Raw genomic sequence first — 20,807 nt, 5'->3', positions numbered from 1 at the left:
AGCAGGTCCAAGTCACTATCATTTCTGGCCACTCTACAAACTCTGCCCTTGTTTCCTATGACTGCCCTCATTCATTCATTCTGTGCTGTGCGGAATTCACGTGGGGCATGCACCTGTCTCAAAGCTTTTCTATTTAGCATTTGCTCTGCCTAAAAAAATTCTGGCTGAGCCACTGTGTGGGGTCTGCACGTTCTCCCCAAGTCTACATGGGTTTCTCCTTCAGGGCTACTCTCAGTGAGGCCCTCCAGGTAAAACAGCAACATTCCTGTCCCTCCCCATCTCCCCCAACTCCCTGCCCCCTTTCATATTTTATTTTTCTTTATTATAATGTATCAACATCATCAGATGTTTCAAATATATTTCTTTCTTTCTTTTTTTTTTTTTTTTTGAGAAAGAGTCTTGCTCTGTTGCCTAAGCTGCAGTTCAGTGGTGCAATCTTGGCTCACTGCAACCTCTGCTTCCCAGGTTCAAGTGATTTTCATGTCTCAGCCTCCCAAGTAGGTGGCACCAAGGCATGTGACACCACACCCAGCTAATGTTGTATTTTTAGTAGAAACAGGGTTTAGCCATGTTGGCCAGGCTGGTCTTGAACTCCTGGCCTCAAGTGATCCCCCATCTCGACCTCCCAAAGTGCTAGGATTACAGGCGTGAACTACTATGCCCGGCCTGATACACGTATGTTCTTGTTTTCACTGGAGTATAATATTCACACAGGCAGAGGCATGTATTCTAAGAGCAGAGCTTGATGAATTTTCACAAATACAACACATCCACGGACCCAGCACCCAGATCAAGAAAGATATGTTATCGGCCAGGCACAGTGGCTCACGCCTGTAATCCCAGCACTATGGGAGGCTGAGGTGGGTGGATCACCTGAGGTCAAGAATTCGAGACCAGCCTGGATAACACGGTGAAACTCCGTCTCTACTAAAACACAAAAATTAGCCAGGCGTGGTGGCGGGCACCTGTAATCCCAGCTACTTGGGAGGCTGAGATAGGAGAATCACTTGAAACTGGGAGGCAGAGGTTGCAGTGAGCCAAGATCACGCCATTGCACTCCAGCCAGGGCGAGAGAGTAAGACTGTCTCAAAAAAAAGAGAGACATGTTACCAGCACCCAGAAGGCCCCTTGTGCACTTGTCCAGGCACCACACACACACACACACCCCATGGAACCGCTTGCTATCCCGACGTTTATGGCACAGATTATTTGTCTCTGTTTTTGTACTTTACATAAACAAAATCGTATGGTATGTGCCCTTTTTCTGTTTGGACTCTTGCTTTCAACATTGTCTTAGATCTACCCATATTGCTGCATGCAGTCATAGACCATTCACTCTCACTCTTGCAAAGCATTCCTCTGGGTGATATACGATGCTACTGTTCGTGGACATTTGGGTGGTGTGCAGTTGAGAGGATTCACGTCTTTTGGTGAACATGGTATGTCTTTCTGTCGGTGACCCATAATATTTTTAACTTGTTTATCTGTGTATTGGCTGTCATATAAGCAGCATAAGGCAGAGGTTTTTCTTTTATTTTTTTATTTTACTGCTGTGTTCTCTGTGCCTAAAATGATGTTTGGCACATAGTAGGTGTTCAATAAATATTTGTTGAATGAATGATTGAGTGAATAAATGAAATGCTTTTTCCTTATTTTTTCAGTGATCAGAAGAGCAATAAACCAATCCTTCGCTTTCTTTAAAGACTATAAAATTCATTTCTATGTTTTAAATATTCAATACAGAACTTCCAGAAATATGTAACAATCCATCGTAGGAAAATTTCACCATAGGCTTATGCCTCAGGAGGGTTGCATAATCCTACTCACCATCTGGTAGAGACATAATCAGTGTACGGTGGCTGGGACCTTAATTCTCTCGCAAGTCCAAAATCAGCAATTTTCACAAGCTCTGGGCCCATACAAAGCAAGTTTTCTGGTTTCATGTCCCTATGAAAAAAACCTTGGTGATATATAGAGAAAAAAATAAAATCAATCATTAGGTTTAAACATAGCTTTATCTGATTTATAAACAACATATAAATGAACCCCCTCTTTTGTAATAAGAAGCATCATCTTAGGAAAAAAGTAAACCATATTTATTGTCTAACAAGTAACGGGAAAGTAGGGGCCCTACTTTTAAAATGCTTTGGCAAGAAAGTTCACACAGTGTATGAGATAATTAAAAATAACTACCCATTTAACATTTATTTTTATTTGTGACTCCGGGGGTGTTCAGGCGCTGGGCTAGGTATTATTACACTACGATTATCTCCATTCATTTGCACAACAACTTTAAGGAGGTACTGTTATCACTACTGTGCAACAGAGGAGGAGGTTGAGGGCCAGAGTGAAGTCACCTAATTAATGTGTGAGAAGTTTTTGTTTTTGTTTTTGAGGCAGGTCTTGCTCTGTTGTCCAGGCCGGAGTCTAGTGGCTCGATTTCGGCTCACTGCGGCCTCAACTTCTTGGGCTCAAGCAATCCTCTCACCTCAGCCCACTAAGCAGCTGGGAGCACAGGTGCATGCCACCACTTCCAGCTAAGTTTTTGTATTTTTGATAGAGACAGGATTTTGCAACGTCACCCAGGCTGAGAAGAGCACTTTTTAATCAGGCTTAAGTCAGTGCAGCTGACTCCTTGAGAAAAATCACTTGTTTAAAAAGTCCATTCAATAAAAATGTAACTCCACACATCAGAACTAATTTCTTCATTTAAAATTGTTTTATCTAATGTTCAGTTTTACTCAATAGCTGTGTTATTGCAAAATCCCAATAATTATAATGTTTATATTAGCAATTCAATCTATAAAATAAATGGTTATGAAGATAATGGGGAAACCAAAGAAAATGAGGCAGAAAGCCCAGCGGGGGCCGGGTGTGGTGGCGCACGCCTGTAATTCCAGCACTTTGGGAGGCCGAGGTGGGCAGATCATGAGGTCAGGAGTTTGAGACCAGCCTGGCCAATATTACGAAACCCCATCTATACTAAAAATACCAAAATTAGCCGGGTATGGTGGCAGATGCCTGTAGTCCCAGCTACTTGGGAGGCTGAGACAGAAGAATTGCTTGAACCTGGGAGGTGGAGGTTGCAGTGAGCCGAGATCATGCCACCACACTCCAGCCTGGGCAACAGAGCAAGACTCCATCAAAAACAAACAAACAAACAAATAAAAAGAAAACCCAGGGGAAAAGAACAAACATTAAAGCCCTCCTGGCAGATGAGTATTTGTCTTAAGGAAGGCTTTTTCTAAGGGCAATCTAAAGTATTCTGGTTATATCCAAATGGCTTGGGTTCCAATGACCTTGGGAGGCAGGGAGACTGCAGGTGATCACTTGAAGAGGGTTTTCATGTAGCTTTGGGGCTGAGAAGACTTTCTTTTATCTTTTTCTTTTCTTTTCTTTTTTTTATTTTTGGTTTTTTTTTGTTTTGAGATGGAGTCTTGCTCTGTCACCCAGGTTGGAGTGAAGTGGTGTCATCTGGGCTCACTGCAACCTCCCACTCCCAGGTTCAAGCGATTCTCCTGCCTCAGCCTCCAGAATAGCTGGGATTACAGGCGTCTGCCACCACACCTGGCTAATTTTTTGTATTTTTAGTAGAGACTGGATTTCACTATGTTGGCCAGGCTGGTCTCAAACTCCTGACCTCGTGATCCACCTGCTTCGCCCTCCCAAAGTGCTGGGATTACAGGCGTGAGCCACCGCGCCCAGCTGGGGTTGGGAAGACTTTTTAAGCCTAAATGTTTTTAATCACTTCAAAGCCAGAGTGGGCTCTGTTTGTGACATCTGTTTAACAGTTTTGTAATCCAAGTTTATCCGGTACTTCTTACTCTAAATAGTTGGTAACATCCATTTCACTGTGTCCAAGAGACATTCATTGTACTTTTGTAACAAATGTAACAACAGGAATGGGATCATGTGAGGCAGAGCAGAGGGACACTAATTCATAAGGTCTCAGAGAACTAAACCAATTACATATTTGTGCATCTAAGGCTTTCCCCATCCTAATATACATATATTGGTAATTCATCCTATTTGAACTAAATATTAGTTTTTTAAAAAGCAACTATTTTATTTTATTTATTTATTTGAGACAGAGTCTTGCTCTGTCACCCAGGCTGGACGGCAGTGGCACGATCTCAACTCACTAACCTCCGCCTCCCGGGTTCAAGCGATTCTTCTGCCTCAGCCTCCCACGTAGCTGGGATTACAGGCACGTGCTATGACACTCAGCTAATTTTTGTATTTTTAGTAGAGACAGGTTTTTGCCACGTTGGCCAGGCTGGTCTCGAACTCCTCACCTCAAGTGATCTGCATCTGCCTGCCTTGGCCTCCCAAAGTGCTAGGATTACAGACGTGAGCCACTGTGCCCAGCCAGAAATTCCATTTTATATAGAATCACAGAAATTATAAAGTTTTAAAATTAAAATGTCAGTGTGTATAGGCACATACCCCAAATTCATAGTTATCCAATATAAAGTTATTTAACAGTTTTATAAGTAATTTCTATGCACAATCTCGACAGTAATCTAAAGAGGTAGGGAAATGAAACTTAAAAGAAACCTACCATGTTTATGGATAAAAGCCAGCCCTTGCAATATTTGATACATAATATTTCTGATGACTGACTCAGGGAACAACTTGTTTCTGTAAAGAAATGAACAGTCACATAATTCTGTTAAGCAACCAGCCAACCAATCCAAAGAAGGATTATATTCCCCCTGCCTTGGAGCCTCTACTGGCCTCACGATACTGGTTAAAGGTGCGATTCACAGATTTATAGTGTTAAAGCTCATACATTTAAAACATGAAAATTAGATTTTTTTTGTTTTGATGTGAGGTAAAAACTCAAATCCAAAACTGAATATATTGTACACATATAAAATATGTATGTGTATATGTATATATTTTTTGAGACAGAATTTTGCTGTCTGTTACCCAGGCTGGTGTGCAATGGCACAATCTAGGCTCACTGCAACCTCCACCTCCCGGGTTCAAACAATTCTCCTGCCTCAGCCTCCTGAGTAGCTAGGATTATAGACATGCACCACCATGCCTGGTTTTGTATTTTTAGTAGAGATGGGGTTTCGCCATGTTGGTCAGGCTGGTCTTGAACTCCTGACCTTAGGTGATCTGCCTACCTCGGCCTCCCAAAGTGCTGGGATTACAGGCGTAAGCCACCGTGCCCGGTCTAACCAGCTGAATTTTAAACTGTTCCAAGAAGAGCAAAGCAAGTTGAAAAACTGAATTACTAACAGATAAGCCAAGCATGTGAATCTGTATTATGTAGGCTTTAAGAATTTTAGAGGTGGCCGGGTGTGGTGGCTCATGCCTATAATCCCAAGCACTTTGGGAGGCCAAGGTGGGAGGATCGCTTAAGTCCAAGAGTTCAAGACCAGCCTGGGTAACATGGTGAAACCCTGTCTCTACAAAAAATACAAAAATTAGCCAGGTGTGGTGGCGCTGGCCTATAATCCAGCTGCTGGAGAGGCTGAGGTGGGAGGATCACTTGAGCCTGGGAGTTCGAGGCTGCAGTGAGCTGTGATTGTGCCACTCCACTCCAGCATGGTGACAGAGTGAGATCCTGTCTCAAAAAGAAAAGGAAAAAATAAATAAAGTTAGAGATATAAATAAATGCTTCAGTTATATTCTGCATATTGGTGTTGTCCAATAGAAATGTAAGAGCTGGCTGGGCACAGTGGCTCATGCCCGTAATCCTATCACTTTGGGAGGCCGAGGTGGGTGGATCACTTGAGGTCAGGAGTTCAAGAGCAGCCTGGTCAACATGGTGAAACCCCATCTCTACTAAAAATATAAAAATTAGCTGGGCGTGACGGCACATGTCTGTAATCCCAGCTACTCAGGAAGCTAAGGCAGAAGAATCGCTTGAACCCAGTGGGCGGAGATTGCAGTGAGCTGAAATCACACCACTTCACTCCAGCCTGGGCGAAAGAGTAAGACTCCATCCCCCACGAAAAAAAGAAAGAAATATATATTAGAGCCACTTGTGTACTTAACATCATTTTTCTAGCAGCCATGTTAAAAGAAATCAAACAGGTAAAATTAATTTTTAACAATATATTTAACCTAATATGTGCCAAATATTATTTCAACATGTAATCGATATAAAAATGAGCTGACTGCACCACTGTACTCCAGCTTGGGTGACAGAGCAAGACCATGCCTCTAAAAAAATTTTTTTTAAATTATTTATTTATTTTAAAAATTTACCTTTTTTTTGTTTTTTGAAAAAGACACACGGGCTGGGTGTGGTGGCTCCCGCCTGTAATCCCAGCACTCTGGGAGGCCAAGGCAGGTGGATCCCTTGAGTTCAAGAGTTCGAGACCAGCCTGGGCAACATGGTGAGACCCTGTCTCTACTAAAAATATAAAAATCAGCCAGGCATGGTGGCGCGTGCCTGTAGTCCCAGCTACTTGGGGCCTCATTGAGGCAGGGGAATTGCTGGAGCCGGAGAGTCGAGGCTACAGTGAGCCATGTTTGCACCACTGCACTCCGGCCCTCCAGCCAGGGTAAAAGAGTGAGACTCTGTCTCTGAAAAGAAGAGAGACACATGGTCTCATTATGTTGCCTAGGCTGGTCTCAAACTCCTGGGGCTCAAGCAATCCTCCCGCCTTGGCCTCTCAAAGTGCTGGGATTACAAGTGTGAGTCACCAACCCTGGAGTAAAAAAAATACAACAATTATTAAGACATTTTCTCTTTTGTACCAAGTTTTCAAAATCTGATGTGTAATTTATTTTACATTTACAACACTCCTCAATGCAAACATTTCAGGAGCTAGCCACATCTGACTAGTGGCTACTGTATTAGTGTAGCTCTATACTCTCTCTATATATATATACATATATAATACATATATATACACACATATATAATGCATATATATAATTTTTTATACATATATTATATATATATATAAAATACATATTGCAATCTTGGCTCACTGCAACCTCTGCCTCCTGGCCAATATGGTGAAACTCTGTCTCTACTAAAAATACAAAAATTAGCTGGCTTCCTGGGTTCAAGCAACTCTCCTGTCTCACCTTCCTGAGTGGCTGGGATTATGGATGGCCTCAACCTCCTAGGCTCAAGCAATCTTCTCACCTCAGCCTCCAAGTAGCTAGGACTACAAGTGTGTGCCACCATGCCTGGCTAATTTTTAAATTTTTTTGTAGAGATGGAGTCTTACTATGTTGCCCAGGCTGGTCTCAAATTCCTGGGCTCAAGTGATCCTCCCACCTCAGTCTCCCAAAGTACTGGATTAAAGACAGGAACTACTGCATCCAGCCAGATTTATATATATTTCAAAAATAGACAAAAATTTAATATTTCATGCATTTATGTATTCCATTTTTTTCTTCAACAAGTGTATCTTGATATTTCATGTATGTATATATCATTTCAATATTTTACAGGACAAAATTTATTAGAGGCTGAAAATTAAGATTACTCATAATTCCACGTGATTAAGAAACTTTTAATTTTTCAGTATTCTAATCCAGTCCTAATTTATTTGCATGCATAACTTTTGTATTAGGAATGAATGTCACATACACGCAATTTCGTTTGTTTTTTCCACTTGGAAGCATTTTCACAATGCTTATAATTATCACCTTTAATGGTAATAATTCCATCAATATTATATACAATAATTACCAACCTATTTTTGCACTGATATTTATTTTAAATAGTTCAAAAAGTGAAGCTTAGTACAGACATTTAACAGAATATATTATTTATAGTAACTATAAATACTACATATCCACATAAAAAATACTTGTAAGTAAATGAATCAAATAAAAAATTTTGTCCCACTGAAATTACAATTAAGTTACAAAGGCGTGCATGTCTATATACAAGGCCTAGAAGGGACTTTAGAAAAGTAAAAACTGATTTGAGGGGCAGAAATTTACTTTTATTTTAATTGATATTAATGTTATAATGATTTCGGCCTGGAACATAAGAGGCATTCAATAAATATGTTTTGAGAACGGGAAAAATATGATTAAAGAAGAATTCACGTAACATCCTCAGACCTTCAGTGAGTGAGTGTATGTGTGTGTGTGTGCGTGTGTGTGAAAGAAACAGAGAGAAATCAACATCATTACTTTGGAAAATTATTTCTAAGTATTTCAGGGTTTTTTGCCGAACATTTCTCACTTTAAAAGCAGGCAAAATGGATGTTAATCTCCCAGATGTGACCAGAACAACCATTAAAACATTATCTCCCCAAGTCCAGGGCGGAAGACTGAAGCTCTCCCTGTACAGATTCTGCCCACACATACTTAAAAGTTGTGAATTTCCTTGGAATTGGTAACACAACAAGTCTTATCATTGACTTGTGCATTCTACTGAATGAATTTTTTAGATCCTTTCTTGAAAGCAACTTCATTCCTTTCTCCATTCTTTCATTAACCTTCACAAGATGCTTGAGAGAGCAACCAAGATAATCTTCTCAACAGTGCCCAAGGCCAGCTTTATTACTGAGTACTAAACTATACATAAATTTGTATTTTAAAAAGCATAAATAGATAGTATATGTATTTATATAAGATACTGGCCTTCACTTTCAAGGATTTACAAGAGAAAGATGCTGGCTATGTCACAGCTGGTTCTTCTTCAGTGTTAAATGTTACCCTTTGATAAAGGTAACAGAACTAGTTAATTTAAATTTACCTTTTGGAGTGATCAATTTTTATCTCGTAAAGTATGACATATTGAAAGGATCAAAAACTCATGGAGGGAATAACAGGGAAAAATGTGAATAAAAACATACCTGTCTTTCATTAATTGATAGAGGTTTTCTTTCATATATTCAAATATAAAATAAAGATGGTCATTTTCTCTGATAACTTCTTTCAATTTAATAACATTGGCATGATTAAGTTTCTTCAGAGACTGAAAAATAACAAATACGCATTAAAATTTCTTTTTTTTTTTTTTTTTTTTGAGACGGAGTCTCGCTGTGTCGCCCAGGCTGGAGTGCAGTGGCCGGATCTCAGCTCACTGCAAGCTCTGCCTCCCGGGTTTTTACACCATTCTCCTGCCTCAGCCTCCCGAGTAGCCGGGACTACAGGCGCCCGCCACCTCGCCCAGCTAGTTTTTTGTATTTTTTAGTAGAGACGGGGTTTCACCGTGTTAGCCAGGATGGTCTCGAACTCCTGACCTCGTGATCCGCCCGTCTCGGCCTCCCAAAGTGCTGGGATTACAGGCTTGAGCCACCGCGCCCGGCCAAAATTTCTTAAAAAAACTTATAAAAGTTGGCAAAATCGTATCAACGCTAAGTATGATAATTATGTAATTTTCCATTTCTCCTGGGTTCATTAATTAATTACATTTTAATATCTCCATAATTGCTTTAAGTAATGAACGTTAAGTGCAAACGATAAATCAAGCCAGCAATAGCTATTAAACATCTCAATCTATTACATTTTTCCCTTGGTTTATAAATAGGTCTAACTTTTGTCTGACTTAACCATGCAAAGGTATCCAAAATTATATCCAAGTCTTTAAGCATAAAATCTAAGGAAATGGTATGTAGTAATTCAAAAAGATGTCTTTGGTGGCTGAGCGTGGTGGCTCATGCCCTTGTCTCTACTAAAAATACAAAAATTAGCTCGGCATGGTGACACACACCTGTAGTCCCAGCTACTCGGGAAGCTGAGGCAGGAGAATCGCTTGAACCCAGGAGGTGGAGGTTGCAGTGAGCCGAGTTCATGCCACCGCATTCCAGGCTGGGTGACAGAGTAAGACTCTCCTCAAAAAAAAAAAAGAAAAGAAAAGTTGTCTTTGCATAATATGATTTTAAGATGCTCTCTTAAAAGTGAAAGTGAACTTTCAAATGTGAGGATATAATTATATGCTATTCTCCACTGACATCAGAACCAAAAGAAATGAGAAATTAATTTAGGAATATAAAGGAAAAACAAACACAATTATCCTCAGAATGCTTCCCACAGAGAATAAAATAATCTTAACTACTATCCTCAGGTAGCATTAAGGCCTTCCAGGTTCTTTTCATCTTTAGGATTTTACCTTAACTTCTCTCAAGTTCATGCACTCATCCCAAGAATAGAACTTTCTCTTCATCCTAAAATAAATTAGGGAAAGTTTAGTGTTCAGGGATTGAGAATTCAAAGACACACATTACACTGCTGGCTTTCTTACTCCAGTATTGGTTCACTTTGGACGAGCTCCCTCTCCCTTTCCTCATCCTTACAAGGAAATCACCTCCTATATCTCAAGGCTACTTGTTAGGCCTATGTCACATCCAAACATCAGCTTTAACGCAAAAGTGAAAAAATTACCATTAATCTTCCTTTCTGGGTGAGTTCTTTTTTTTTTTTTTTTTTTTGAGACAGAGTCTGGCTCTGTCGCCCAGGCTGGGGTGCAGTGGCCAGATCTCAGCTCACTGCAAGCTCCGCCTCCCGGGTTTACGCCATTCTCCTGGCTCAGCCTCCCGAGTAGCTGGAACTACAGGCGCCCGCCACCTTGCCCGGCTAGTTTTTTTGTATTTTTTAGTAGAGACGGGGTTTCACCGTGTTAGCCGGGATGGTCTCGATCTCCTGACCTCGTGATCTGCCCGTCTCGGCCTCCCAAAGTGCTGGGATTACAGGCTTGAGCCACCGTGCCCGGCCTCTGGGTGAGTTCTTAACATTTCTCTAATCAGTTTAATTGTGCCTTTCTTAAACGGTCCCTTTCAAGTTCCTCTCTTTTTAGAACTTAAGAGATAAATATAAAACACTATACTTCAGAGGGAGTTAGGGAAAGAAATCACAAATTTTGAGCAAATGTAGTCCAATAATTTGATCTGATAACTCTCATATCATTACATCAGCTTTAGACAAGAAGCCCATAGTTAAATGTCTCCTTACTTAAATTATTTAAGTCGGTAAAAATTCAGAAGTAACTATAAACGTTAGAAATGGCTTTCTTGGCCAGGAGCGGTGGCTCATGCCTGTAATCCCAGCACTTTGGGAGGGTGAGGTGGGCGGATCACAAGGTCAAGAGTTCAAGACCAACCTGGCTAACATGGTGAAACCACATCTCTACTTAAAATACAAAAAAATTAGCTGGGCGTGGTGGCAGGTGCCTGTAGTCCCAGCTACTAGGGAGGCTGAGGCAGGAGAATCTCTGGAACCCAGGAGGCAGAGGTTGTAGTGAGCTGAGATTGCACCACCACATTCCAGCCTGGACGACAGACGAGACTCTGTCTCAAAAAAAAAAAAAAGAGAGAAATGGCTCTCTTGAATTTTGTTCTTTACTTCCTCTATTTCATCTCAGTGTTGGTTTCTACTAGAGATAAATATACCAAAAGTGTATTTAGGGTAAAAAGTATTTCCACTATATACACCATAGTTCGTCGTTGTGTTTTCACATGAACATGTGTTTTTATATGAACAGATTTTTAGTCACCATACAAAACAGCGGATAAAAGACAGGATTCATATTCTAAAAAATGTTTCTTCAGGTATGGGAATTATAAGGCTGGGCTGTGAAAAAGAAAAACCAAATATGCCATGCTGCTTTCATTTAGTAATATAATCTCCTACCGAGATGTTCCAGAAGATCCTTGGGAAGCTTAGCTTTGTCTTTATTAATTACTATAATCCTTATGATCCAGAGGCTCTATAGGGGTATAACACACAGGTGAGGAAATGAGTAAAAATTGGCAGCACAACATCATGGCCAAGAACAGAGGCTTTGGAACCGCACTGCTTGGATTCAAATCCTGGCCCAGTCACTCACCGTAGGACTTTGGACAAGTTACCTAATGACCAGTCTATGCCTCAAATTCCTTAGTTAGCCATACAGTACAAACTACTGCATAAGAAGAGCTTCTTGCAAACTGCTTAGTTCAGCACTCAATAACTACTAGATGTTTTCATTTTTACCAATATCTGTGATTGACTGTAAGATGACATAAAGGACATCACTGCTATTATTTTCAAAATATCCTTAGTGAATGAGAATTTCATTCGCAGTTACTCAGGTACTAGACATTTATGAAGAAGTGTGATGAAATGGGGGTTTACTAGCTTATTAAAAGATACCTTTCAGTGCTATAGATTTATAAAATGTCCTGCTGAAGCATAAAGTGCCCGCGCCCGGCCAGATTTGATTTTTTTTGTTTGTTTTCAGACAGGGTCTTGCTCTGTCACCCAGGCTGGAGTGCAGTGGTGCAATCTCGGCTCACTGCAAGCTCTGCCTCCCGAGTTCATGCCATTCTCCTGCCTCAGTCTACCAAGTAGCTGGGACTACAGGCGCCAGCCACCACGCCTGGCGAATTTTTTGTATTTTCAGCAGAGACGGGGTTTCACCCTGTTACCCAGGATGGTCTCCATCTCCTGACCTCGTGATCTGCCCGCCTTGGTCTCCTAAAGTGCTGGGATTACAGGTGTGAGCCACTGCGCCCGGCCTCAGATTTTTTTTTTTTTTAAGAGACAAAGTCTCCCTGTGTTGCCCAGGCTGGAGTGCAGTGGCTATTCACAGGCTCGGTCATAGCGCACTACAGCCTCTAACTTCTGAGTTCAAGCAGCCCGCCTGCCTCAGCCTCCGGAGTAGATGGGACTACAGGCGCACACCAGCATGCCCAGTGAGAGTGCAGATTTTACAGGTAGCATGAAAGTTTCAGTTATCACTGAACTGTGAAAAGTAACTTGAACATATTTTTATTTGGCTTCTAAAAGATTGGATACTTTTAAAATTCTGGGCCTGGCGTGGTGGCCCATGCCTGTAATCTCAGCACTTTGGGAGGCCAAGGTGGGCGGATCACCTGAGGTCAGGAATTTGAGACCAGCCTGGCCAACATGGAGAAACCCCATCTCTACTAAAAATACAAAAATTAGCTGGGCATGGTGGCGCATGCTTATAATCCCAGCTACTTGGGAGACTGAGGCAGGAGAATCGCTTGGACCTGGGAGGCAGAGGTTGCAGTGAGCTGAGATCGTGCCATTGCACTCCAACCTGAGCAACAAGAGTGAAACTCCGTCTCAAAAAAAAAAAAAAAAAATCTGTATTCTCTTCATCCATCCAGATGTACTCTTCTTCTTTCCAGCAATTACCACTTCTCAGCAGTACTTCCCTAAGGCAATGCATGTGTCTATCTACAACAGAAGTTTCCTTACAAAATCACTATCCCAAAGGTAAACCAATTGCTTAGAATAGCTAAGAAAAGGCATTTCCTTTTAGGTTTCTTGCCATCTTTTGTTATGTATTAATTCGTCAATATCTACTCCATGCCAGGGCAATGAACAAATCAGAGATGGTACCATGGTGTTCCCATCTGACACAGGAAATCAACTTCAGAAATGGAACTACCTCTCAAGTTCTTAAAGGGCAGGGGGCTTAATAGATATTTATTAACGTAATGAAGTGAGGGAATCTTTCTACCATCCTCTAACATAAAAATAACTGTAAAAAAATGGCAGCAGAAAACACAAGATATCAGTGATCTAAATTAAAACTCCCCAAAGGAAACATTCAAAAAGGAACCTCTTATTTTGTTCAGTGTAGCGTTCTCCCAACTTCTAACCATTCCCCTACAACACATCCTAGCCAGTTCTGACTGCATTTCTAGACCGCTCAAAAGATTTGCCTGCTGAATTAAGCACAGACTTTCTTCTCCATGTTCACAGTAGCAGATTACACCACCCTATCCATCATCTGCCAACTGTCACGCCATGCCCTTGCTTCTTCAGGCCAACTCCGGAAAAGCAGAGGGCTAGCATTCAGCTTCTTCTCTGCTTCTCAACATCATTCTGAACTGGTTTAATTCCTACTTGTTAAATTCCATATGGAACGTGTTAAATGCCGTATCTAGTAACACATGGAACTTGTTAAATTCCGTAGCTGAATTTGTCTAATTTCAACAGAAACCCCCGACTCCCAGCCCCCAACTCTGGCTCTTTTGTCTAAAAGGTTTTTAGAATGAAAACACCTTCTTCCAGGTAATCAATTTCCCTTCAAGGGGACATGTTTACTGCCCACTCTGAAAATAAAGGCTAGGCAGCTCTTCTTCAGCTACTCCACCAAATGTATTCAGTGTAGAATTTACTTATTATTTATTTATTTTGAGACGGAGTCTCACTCTGTTGCCCAGGCTGGAGTGCAGTGGCATGATCTCGGCTCACTGCAACCTCCACCTCCTGGGTTCAAGTGATTCTCCTGCCTCAGCCTCCTGAGTAGCTGGGATTACAGGCACACGCCACCACACCCGGCTAATTTTTGTATTTTTAGTAGAAATGGGGTTTCCCCACGTTGGTCAGGCTGGTCTCGAACTCCTGACCTCAAGTGATCTGCCTCCCAAAGTGTTCGGATTACAGGCGTCAGCCACCACACCTGGCCTGGAATTTATTTTTAATTTTAGGGGAAAAGTATCAATGGATCTTAAAGTGTTACCCACTAAGATACACCTAGAATATTTAAGCCTAAATTGGAAATGCCTAAAATTTTCTATCACCAAGCAAAAGATTGATTGGTTATTATGGGATGTGAATTGTTTTGGTAACAAAGAAAAAAAATGAGAAGGGAGAATGAGGACTCTAATATCTGTAATTTTCAGGTAAAGTTCATCCCTGTATATCAGGCTTTAAAGAGATGGCAAAGCCTGCTTGTATGACTCTTGTAGATAACATAACTATCTCATTCAGACTTGAGGAATAACGGCTATAGAGAATAGTCAGTGTAGGTTAAACTGTTAACCTTGCCAGTAGCCGCCTTCACAGTTGCTTAACTCCTAAGAAAGGTTCACCTCTGTCCTACCACAGTTACTCATAAACGCCTTGTTATGAGGAACAGTCCTACTGTCCAAGACCTAACAACCTTTCCAACTTCAGACTCTTGATCATAACCTCCTATCCTTTTCACCGTCGTTACCCTCGAAACTTCTTTATACAACCTCTTTCTTGTTCAACTTGTGGCTATTCCTACAACCACCTGCGTGGCATGGCTTGCCTCCTCATCCAGCTTGGCCCCACCATCAGCCTTTCATCCACTACTCTCTCAAGATCACACACACGTTCTGAACATCCCCTTCTCCCATCGTTCCACCGCTCCTGCCTTGTCATCCTCCAGTCTCCCCTCTCCATACAGATGGGTGCGGGTGGAAAGAAAAGTCATGAAAATGCTCCCAGCAGCTCCACTTTCACATTCATCCCATGTAATTTCAGGCGGACTCTTTCTGACACTGGGAAACTCTTTTGTGGTTTTCTTAGCAACTCAGTAACTCATCCTTCACAGCTCTCCAAAGCTCCACGCCTCCACTGCCCTACTTCCCGCTACTCCTTGTCCCACTGCGGTCTGGCTTCTACTATTCCACTGGAACAATGCTCACCACGGCCACCAGTTATGTCATATTCCCCAAACCCAAGGAACACCATAGCAGATGATATTGTTGAAATATCACAAGGCCACTTCCAGCCCCTTTCCTTCTGCCTCCTAAAACAGATACTGGAAGAGTAAATACTCTCTCAGTCTCCTTTGGAAGTAAGAGAGACCACGTGACCCAGTGCTAGCCGGTAAGATGTAAGGGGATGTCCTTGAGGACTTCTGGGAAAGAATTATTACTTCTTCATAAAAGATGAGAAGAGTTTGCTGGTATTATTCTCTTTTCTTCCCTCCTTGAGCATGGATGTAATGCCTGGAGGTGAAGTAGCCATAAGGTGGTCACTAGATGACACATTTGAGGACAAAAACAATGCTAACCGCTCAGCATGAAAATCATAGAAAACATCTGAATTTCTTGGGTAAATGTTGAGCCATTGAAAGAGCTCTGGAATCACCACACTCAAGACTTCTTGATACATGCTTTTGCTTCTTTAGATCTTTCCCTCGGTTTCAGATATTTTCTACATTCTCCTGGTTTCTCCCCTATTTCTCTGGTAGTTCCTCAGACTTGTAAGATCCTATTCCAGGGCCCATCCTTTATATGCCATGGTTTCTCAGTGCTTCAAATGAGGACCTCTCTTTTCTTCTCCCTCTAAAGAGTTTCAATTACCATCTGTAGACTAACCATTCCAAATCATTAGCTTGCACCTCTGTTTTGAGATTTAAATGCAAATATTCAATTGACTAAAAGTCATCTTAAAGTCATTATGCCCCAGACTGAATTCAGCTTTACCCCTAAAGCCTGTGATTTTCCCCTCCTTGACATGGTACATGGCACCACCACCATACATTTAAGCCAGAATCCCAGGAGTTAGCCCGGACTCTTCCTCATCTTTTACTCCACCATCCATCCTCATGCCCAGTCACCAATTTCTATACAGCCTGCTTCCTAAATGTCCCTTGACTGTATCCACTTACATCCATCCCCAAAGCTATTTTCCTGTCAGGCTACCTCCACTTCTAACCAAGATGACTGCACTGACCTTCTAACTCTAACCAAGATGACTGTACTGACCTTCTAACTGGCCACCCTGTGTCCAGTCTTGACCTCTTCAATCAAGTCTCCAGTCTTCTGCTAACCAGCCAGTTCTAAAAATTTGATCACATGAACAATTCTGCTTAAAATCCTTCACGACCTTCTAGTCCTCAAGATATACAGACTCCTTCATCTGGCTTCACAACTTCACCTGTTAGCCTCACGTCCCTCCTCTGCCCCACTTGTAATCCACATTCCAGTCACGTATGCTTCTTTCAGTTACTCAGCCCCAGTTAGGCCCTCACACACTCTCTCTTGCCTCCAGGGCTTCATACATACTATTTCTTACTCCCTGGAGCATTTCCCCATCCACCCCCCACTTTTAAAAAAAATTTTTTTCTCTCATTCTTGAGGTCTCATTGATTTAGGAAGCCTTTTATGATACCTCTCCAGTGTGGCTTCTCTAGGCTCCCATAGGACCCAACATTCCCCCATCATAGGACTTAGCATACTTGATGATGTAACTTCTTGAATCTGTTGGTTTTCCTGAGTATACTGTAAGACATCTATCTTGTCCCCATTTTGTCCTGATCATGAAACACAGTAGTAGTTTAACAATTCTGTGATAAATGAATTTTTCAATTTTCTTCAAGTCTTCCATGGGACTCCTCTTTCCATTCATTTCTGCTCCATCCTTGCCTAAGGTGGAGCATTGCCCAGCACACAGTAGTTACTGCATATGGCAGACACGTGGTAAGCCGACTAGCCGAAAGCCCTCCTTCTCTTCCTCGTCATTCAGAGTCAGCTTTTACACAGGGATATAAAATGCTAAGCTAAGTAATCAGTTTCCCATCCTCTCTGCAGCTAGGGGTGCCACGTGGTACACTTCTGATCAACGAGAAGAAACCCGATGCATTCTGGATGGGATGTGGGAAAGCTTTTGCTTTCCCAATTAAAAAAGAGTACAGTAGGCCGGGCACGGTGGCTCACGCCTGTAATCCCAGCACTTTGGGAGGCTGAGGCTGGTGGATCACCTGAGGTCGGGAGTTCAAGACCAGCCTGACCAACATGGAGAAACCCTGTCCCTACTAAAAATGCAAAATTAGCCGGGCGTGGTAGCGCATGCCTATAATTCAGCTACTCAGGAGGCTGAGGCAGGAGAATTGTTTGAACCCAGGAGGCGGAGGTTGTGGTGAGCTGAGATAGCGCCACTGCACTCCAGCCTGGCAAGAGAGCGAGACTCCATCTCAAAACAAAACAAAACAACACAAACTACCATATTTTTGAAGAATAAAACAAATACCGTATTTTGCCACTCAGAAAAAAATGATGAACACTTTGTCATATAAAACCAGACAGTAATAACCATCTGTGGGACCACATCCAAGACCCAATGCCCCTTCTGATTCTCCTACCCTTCTCTCCAGAAACCATGGCCATCATGGATTTTTGGATGTATCTTTCCAGGCCTTTAAAAATATTTTTCTATATGGATGTATTTGTGTATAATAAAGTATTTCTTTGTGTGAATTTACATAATCATTTAATCTACAAATGAGGGCTATTTCAGCTCACTTTGTCTAATAACACTCATTTCTTAGGTTTCTGTCTTATTGCAGTAGTGAGTATCCCCAATGCAATCCTAATCAGCAGGACTGCTAGCAGGCATTTGGGGTTTTCAAACTAACTGTACTGATGTTACTTCTGATATTTCATATTAATATGAATTATATAGGTTTTCTCAGGTTAGGGAAGTTTCCTTTTATTCCTATTTGCTAAGAGTTTTTTTTTTTTGTAAGATAGGGTCTCACTAGGTCACCTAGGCTGAAGTGCAGTAGTGGTGGCACTATCTTGGCTCACTGCAGCCTCGACCTCCTGGGCTCAAGCAATCCTCCCACCTCAGCCTCCCAAGTGGCTGGGACTACAGGTACATGCTACCATGCCCAATTAATTTTTGTATTTTCTGTAGAGGCGGGGTTTCACCTTGTTGCCAAGCTGGTCTCAAACTCCTGGGCTCAAGTGATCCTCCTGCCTCGCCCTCCCAAAGTGCTGGGATTATAGGTGTGACCCACTGCGTTCAGCCAAGTGGCTTTTTTTAATCGTAAGTTTCTTAAGAAACCAAGGTTTGTTTTTTTTAAATTCGTCAAATCACAAATGAGTATTGAATTTTATTAAGCCTATTCAATAAATTTTTCATTTCTATTATTATATATTATATATTTACTTATCTGATGATAATGACTGTTCAAAAATATTTTATGAAGTTATTTCCTTGTACATGTAATGGTTTAGATCATAATATTTTGAAACGCTTGCTAAAGCATTTAAATTTTAGATTGTTATAATGTAGTTGATGTGGTGATGTGGAGATGTGTATCCGATGAGTCTGAGACAGGTTCTGGGGGAAGCCAACCACCATGGCCCGAGGCTATTCAAACAACCCTCTGGAAAGGCCCAAGGAAGGAGCCTCTGGTAAAGGGAACCGAGGTGCCTCTTGCCAACAGCCAGTACAAATATGCCAACCCTGTGAGTGAGTGTGATGGGTTGAACTGTGTCCCCCAAACCTCCTATATTGAAGTCCTAGCCCCCAGACTTTCACAGTGTGACAGTATCTGAAGATAGGGTCTTTAAAAAGGTCATTAAGGTTACCTGAGGTTTTTCAGGTAGGCCCAAATCTGATACGACTGGTGTCCTTATAAGAGGAGCCTGGGCAACATGGCAAGACCCCATCTCTACAAAAATATTTTTTAAAAATTAGCCAAGTGTGGTGGTACACACCTATAGTCCCAACTACTCTGGTGGCTGAGGCAGGAGGACGGTTCAGGCTCTGGAGGCTGAGGCTATACTAAGCTATGTTTACACCACCGTACCTCAGCCTGGGTGACAGAGTGAAACTCTGTCTTGAAAAAAAAATAGAGGGGAAATGTCGACGCAGACATGCACAATGAGAAGATCATATAAAGACCTAGAGAGGATATGGCTGTCTACAAGCCCAGGAGAGAGGCCTCAGAAGAAACCAAACTGCAGATACCTTGATGTTGCACTTCTTGCCTCCAGAACTGTGAGGAAATAAATCTCTGTTGTTTAAGCCACCCGGTCTGTGGTACTTTGTTACAGCGGCCCTAGCAAACCAAGAGTGAGCCACCTTGGAAGTAGATCCTCCAGCCCCAGTCAAGCCTTCGGATAACTGCAGCTTTGGCCAATTATCTGACTGCCATAAGAGAACCCAAGCCAGAACTACCCAGCTAAGCTACTTCCAAATTCCTGACCCACAGAAACTATATGAATTAATAAATGTATCTTCTTCTTTTAAATCACTAAGCTTTGGGGGTATTTTGTTATGCAGCAATGGAAAAACACAGTGGATTAAAAACAAGTTAAAAACAATTCTATTTCAGAAGTTCAGGAATATAACATGTATCATTCAGAACTCAATTTGACATTGTGAATACCATCTGATTTTGAGATCTTGTTTTAAAGAAATTATAAGCCCCACTCTGCACTCAACTTTAAATGTGAAAAACAGGTCAGGAATGGTGGCTCACACCTGTAATTCCAGCACTTTGGGAGGCCGAGGTAGGTAGATCGCTTGAGCCTGGTAGGTCAAGACTGCAGTGAGCCATGATCACGCCACAGCACCCTAGCCTGGGCAACAGAGGGAGACCCCCATCTCAAAAAACATACACAAAAGTGAAAACCAACAAATAAATTTGGAAGAACATCCCAAAGATTACCTATAGTTTTGGTCCAAATGTATTATACATGTGAAAAAGGAGGCACTCATATGTTTTGGTTTATCCGTGTAGCTGGACAAGCCTGGCAATTAAAGTAATATACACGAAAAACAGCAGAATTCCTCGTTGGCAATGTTCTTTTCCAAGAATGACATTCCACATGAGCCAAATGCTATTTGATCTAAACTAGACCTCCTTCTGTGCTTGTGTGTGTGTATATATATATGTTTTTTTTTTTTTTTTTTTTTTGAGATGGAGTGTCCTTCTGTTGCCCAGGCTGGAGTGCGGTGGTGCAATCTCAGCTCACTGCAACCTCTGCCTCCCAGGTTCAAGCGATTCTCGTGCCTCAGCCTCCTGAGTAGCTGGGATTACAGGTGTGCACCACCATGCCTGGCTAAATTTTGTATTTGTAGTAGAGACAGGGTTTCACCATATTGGCCAAGCTGGTCTCAAACTCCTGACCTCAACCCAAAGTGCTGGGATTACAGGCATGAGCCACCGCACCCAGCCTGTGCTTGTGTGTGTATGTGTATGTGTGGGTGTGTGTATATACATTTTTTTTTCTTTTTTTTTTTTTAGACGCAGTCTCACTCTGTTATCCAGGTTGGAGTGTGGTGGCGTGATCTCAGCTCACTGCAACCTCCACCTCCCGGGTTCAAGCAATTCTCCTGCCTCAGCCTCCTGAGTAGCTGGGATC

General features: G+C 41.9%; 1 protein-coding gene across 2 annotated transcripts in view; it reads right to left on the bottom strand.

Moving 5' to 3' along the window:
- The window catches only part of MAK (male germ cell associated kinase), a 64,723-nt gene that overhangs the window by 43,297 nt on the left and 619 nt on the right, over positions 1–20,807 (bottom strand). For both annotated transcript variants that reach the window (XM_001088297.5, XM_015135528.3), the window contains exons 2-5: positions 10,049–10,103; positions 8,790–8,911; positions 4,562–4,641; positions 1,828–1,960 (exon numbers count right to left, since the gene is read on the bottom strand). In XM_001088297.5, coding sequence (XP_001088297.1) covers positions 1,828–1,960; positions 4,562–4,641; positions 8,790–8,911; positions 10,049–10,103 — 390 coding nt within the window. The remainder of the gene's footprint in view (positions 1–1,827; positions 1,961–4,561; positions 4,642–8,789; positions 8,912–10,048; positions 10,104–20,807) is intronic.

This window comes from Macaca mulatta, chromosome 4 (genome assembly GCF_049350105.2).
Source record: "Macaca mulatta isolate MMU2019108-1 chromosome 4, T2T-MMU8v2.0, whole genome shotgun sequence".
Classification (NCBI taxonomy): Eukaryota; Metazoa; Chordata; class Mammalia; order Primates; family Cercopithecidae; genus Macaca; species Macaca mulatta.
Note: the sequence above shows the minus strand (reverse complement) of the source record. Positions and strands in the feature narration are given on the sequence as shown.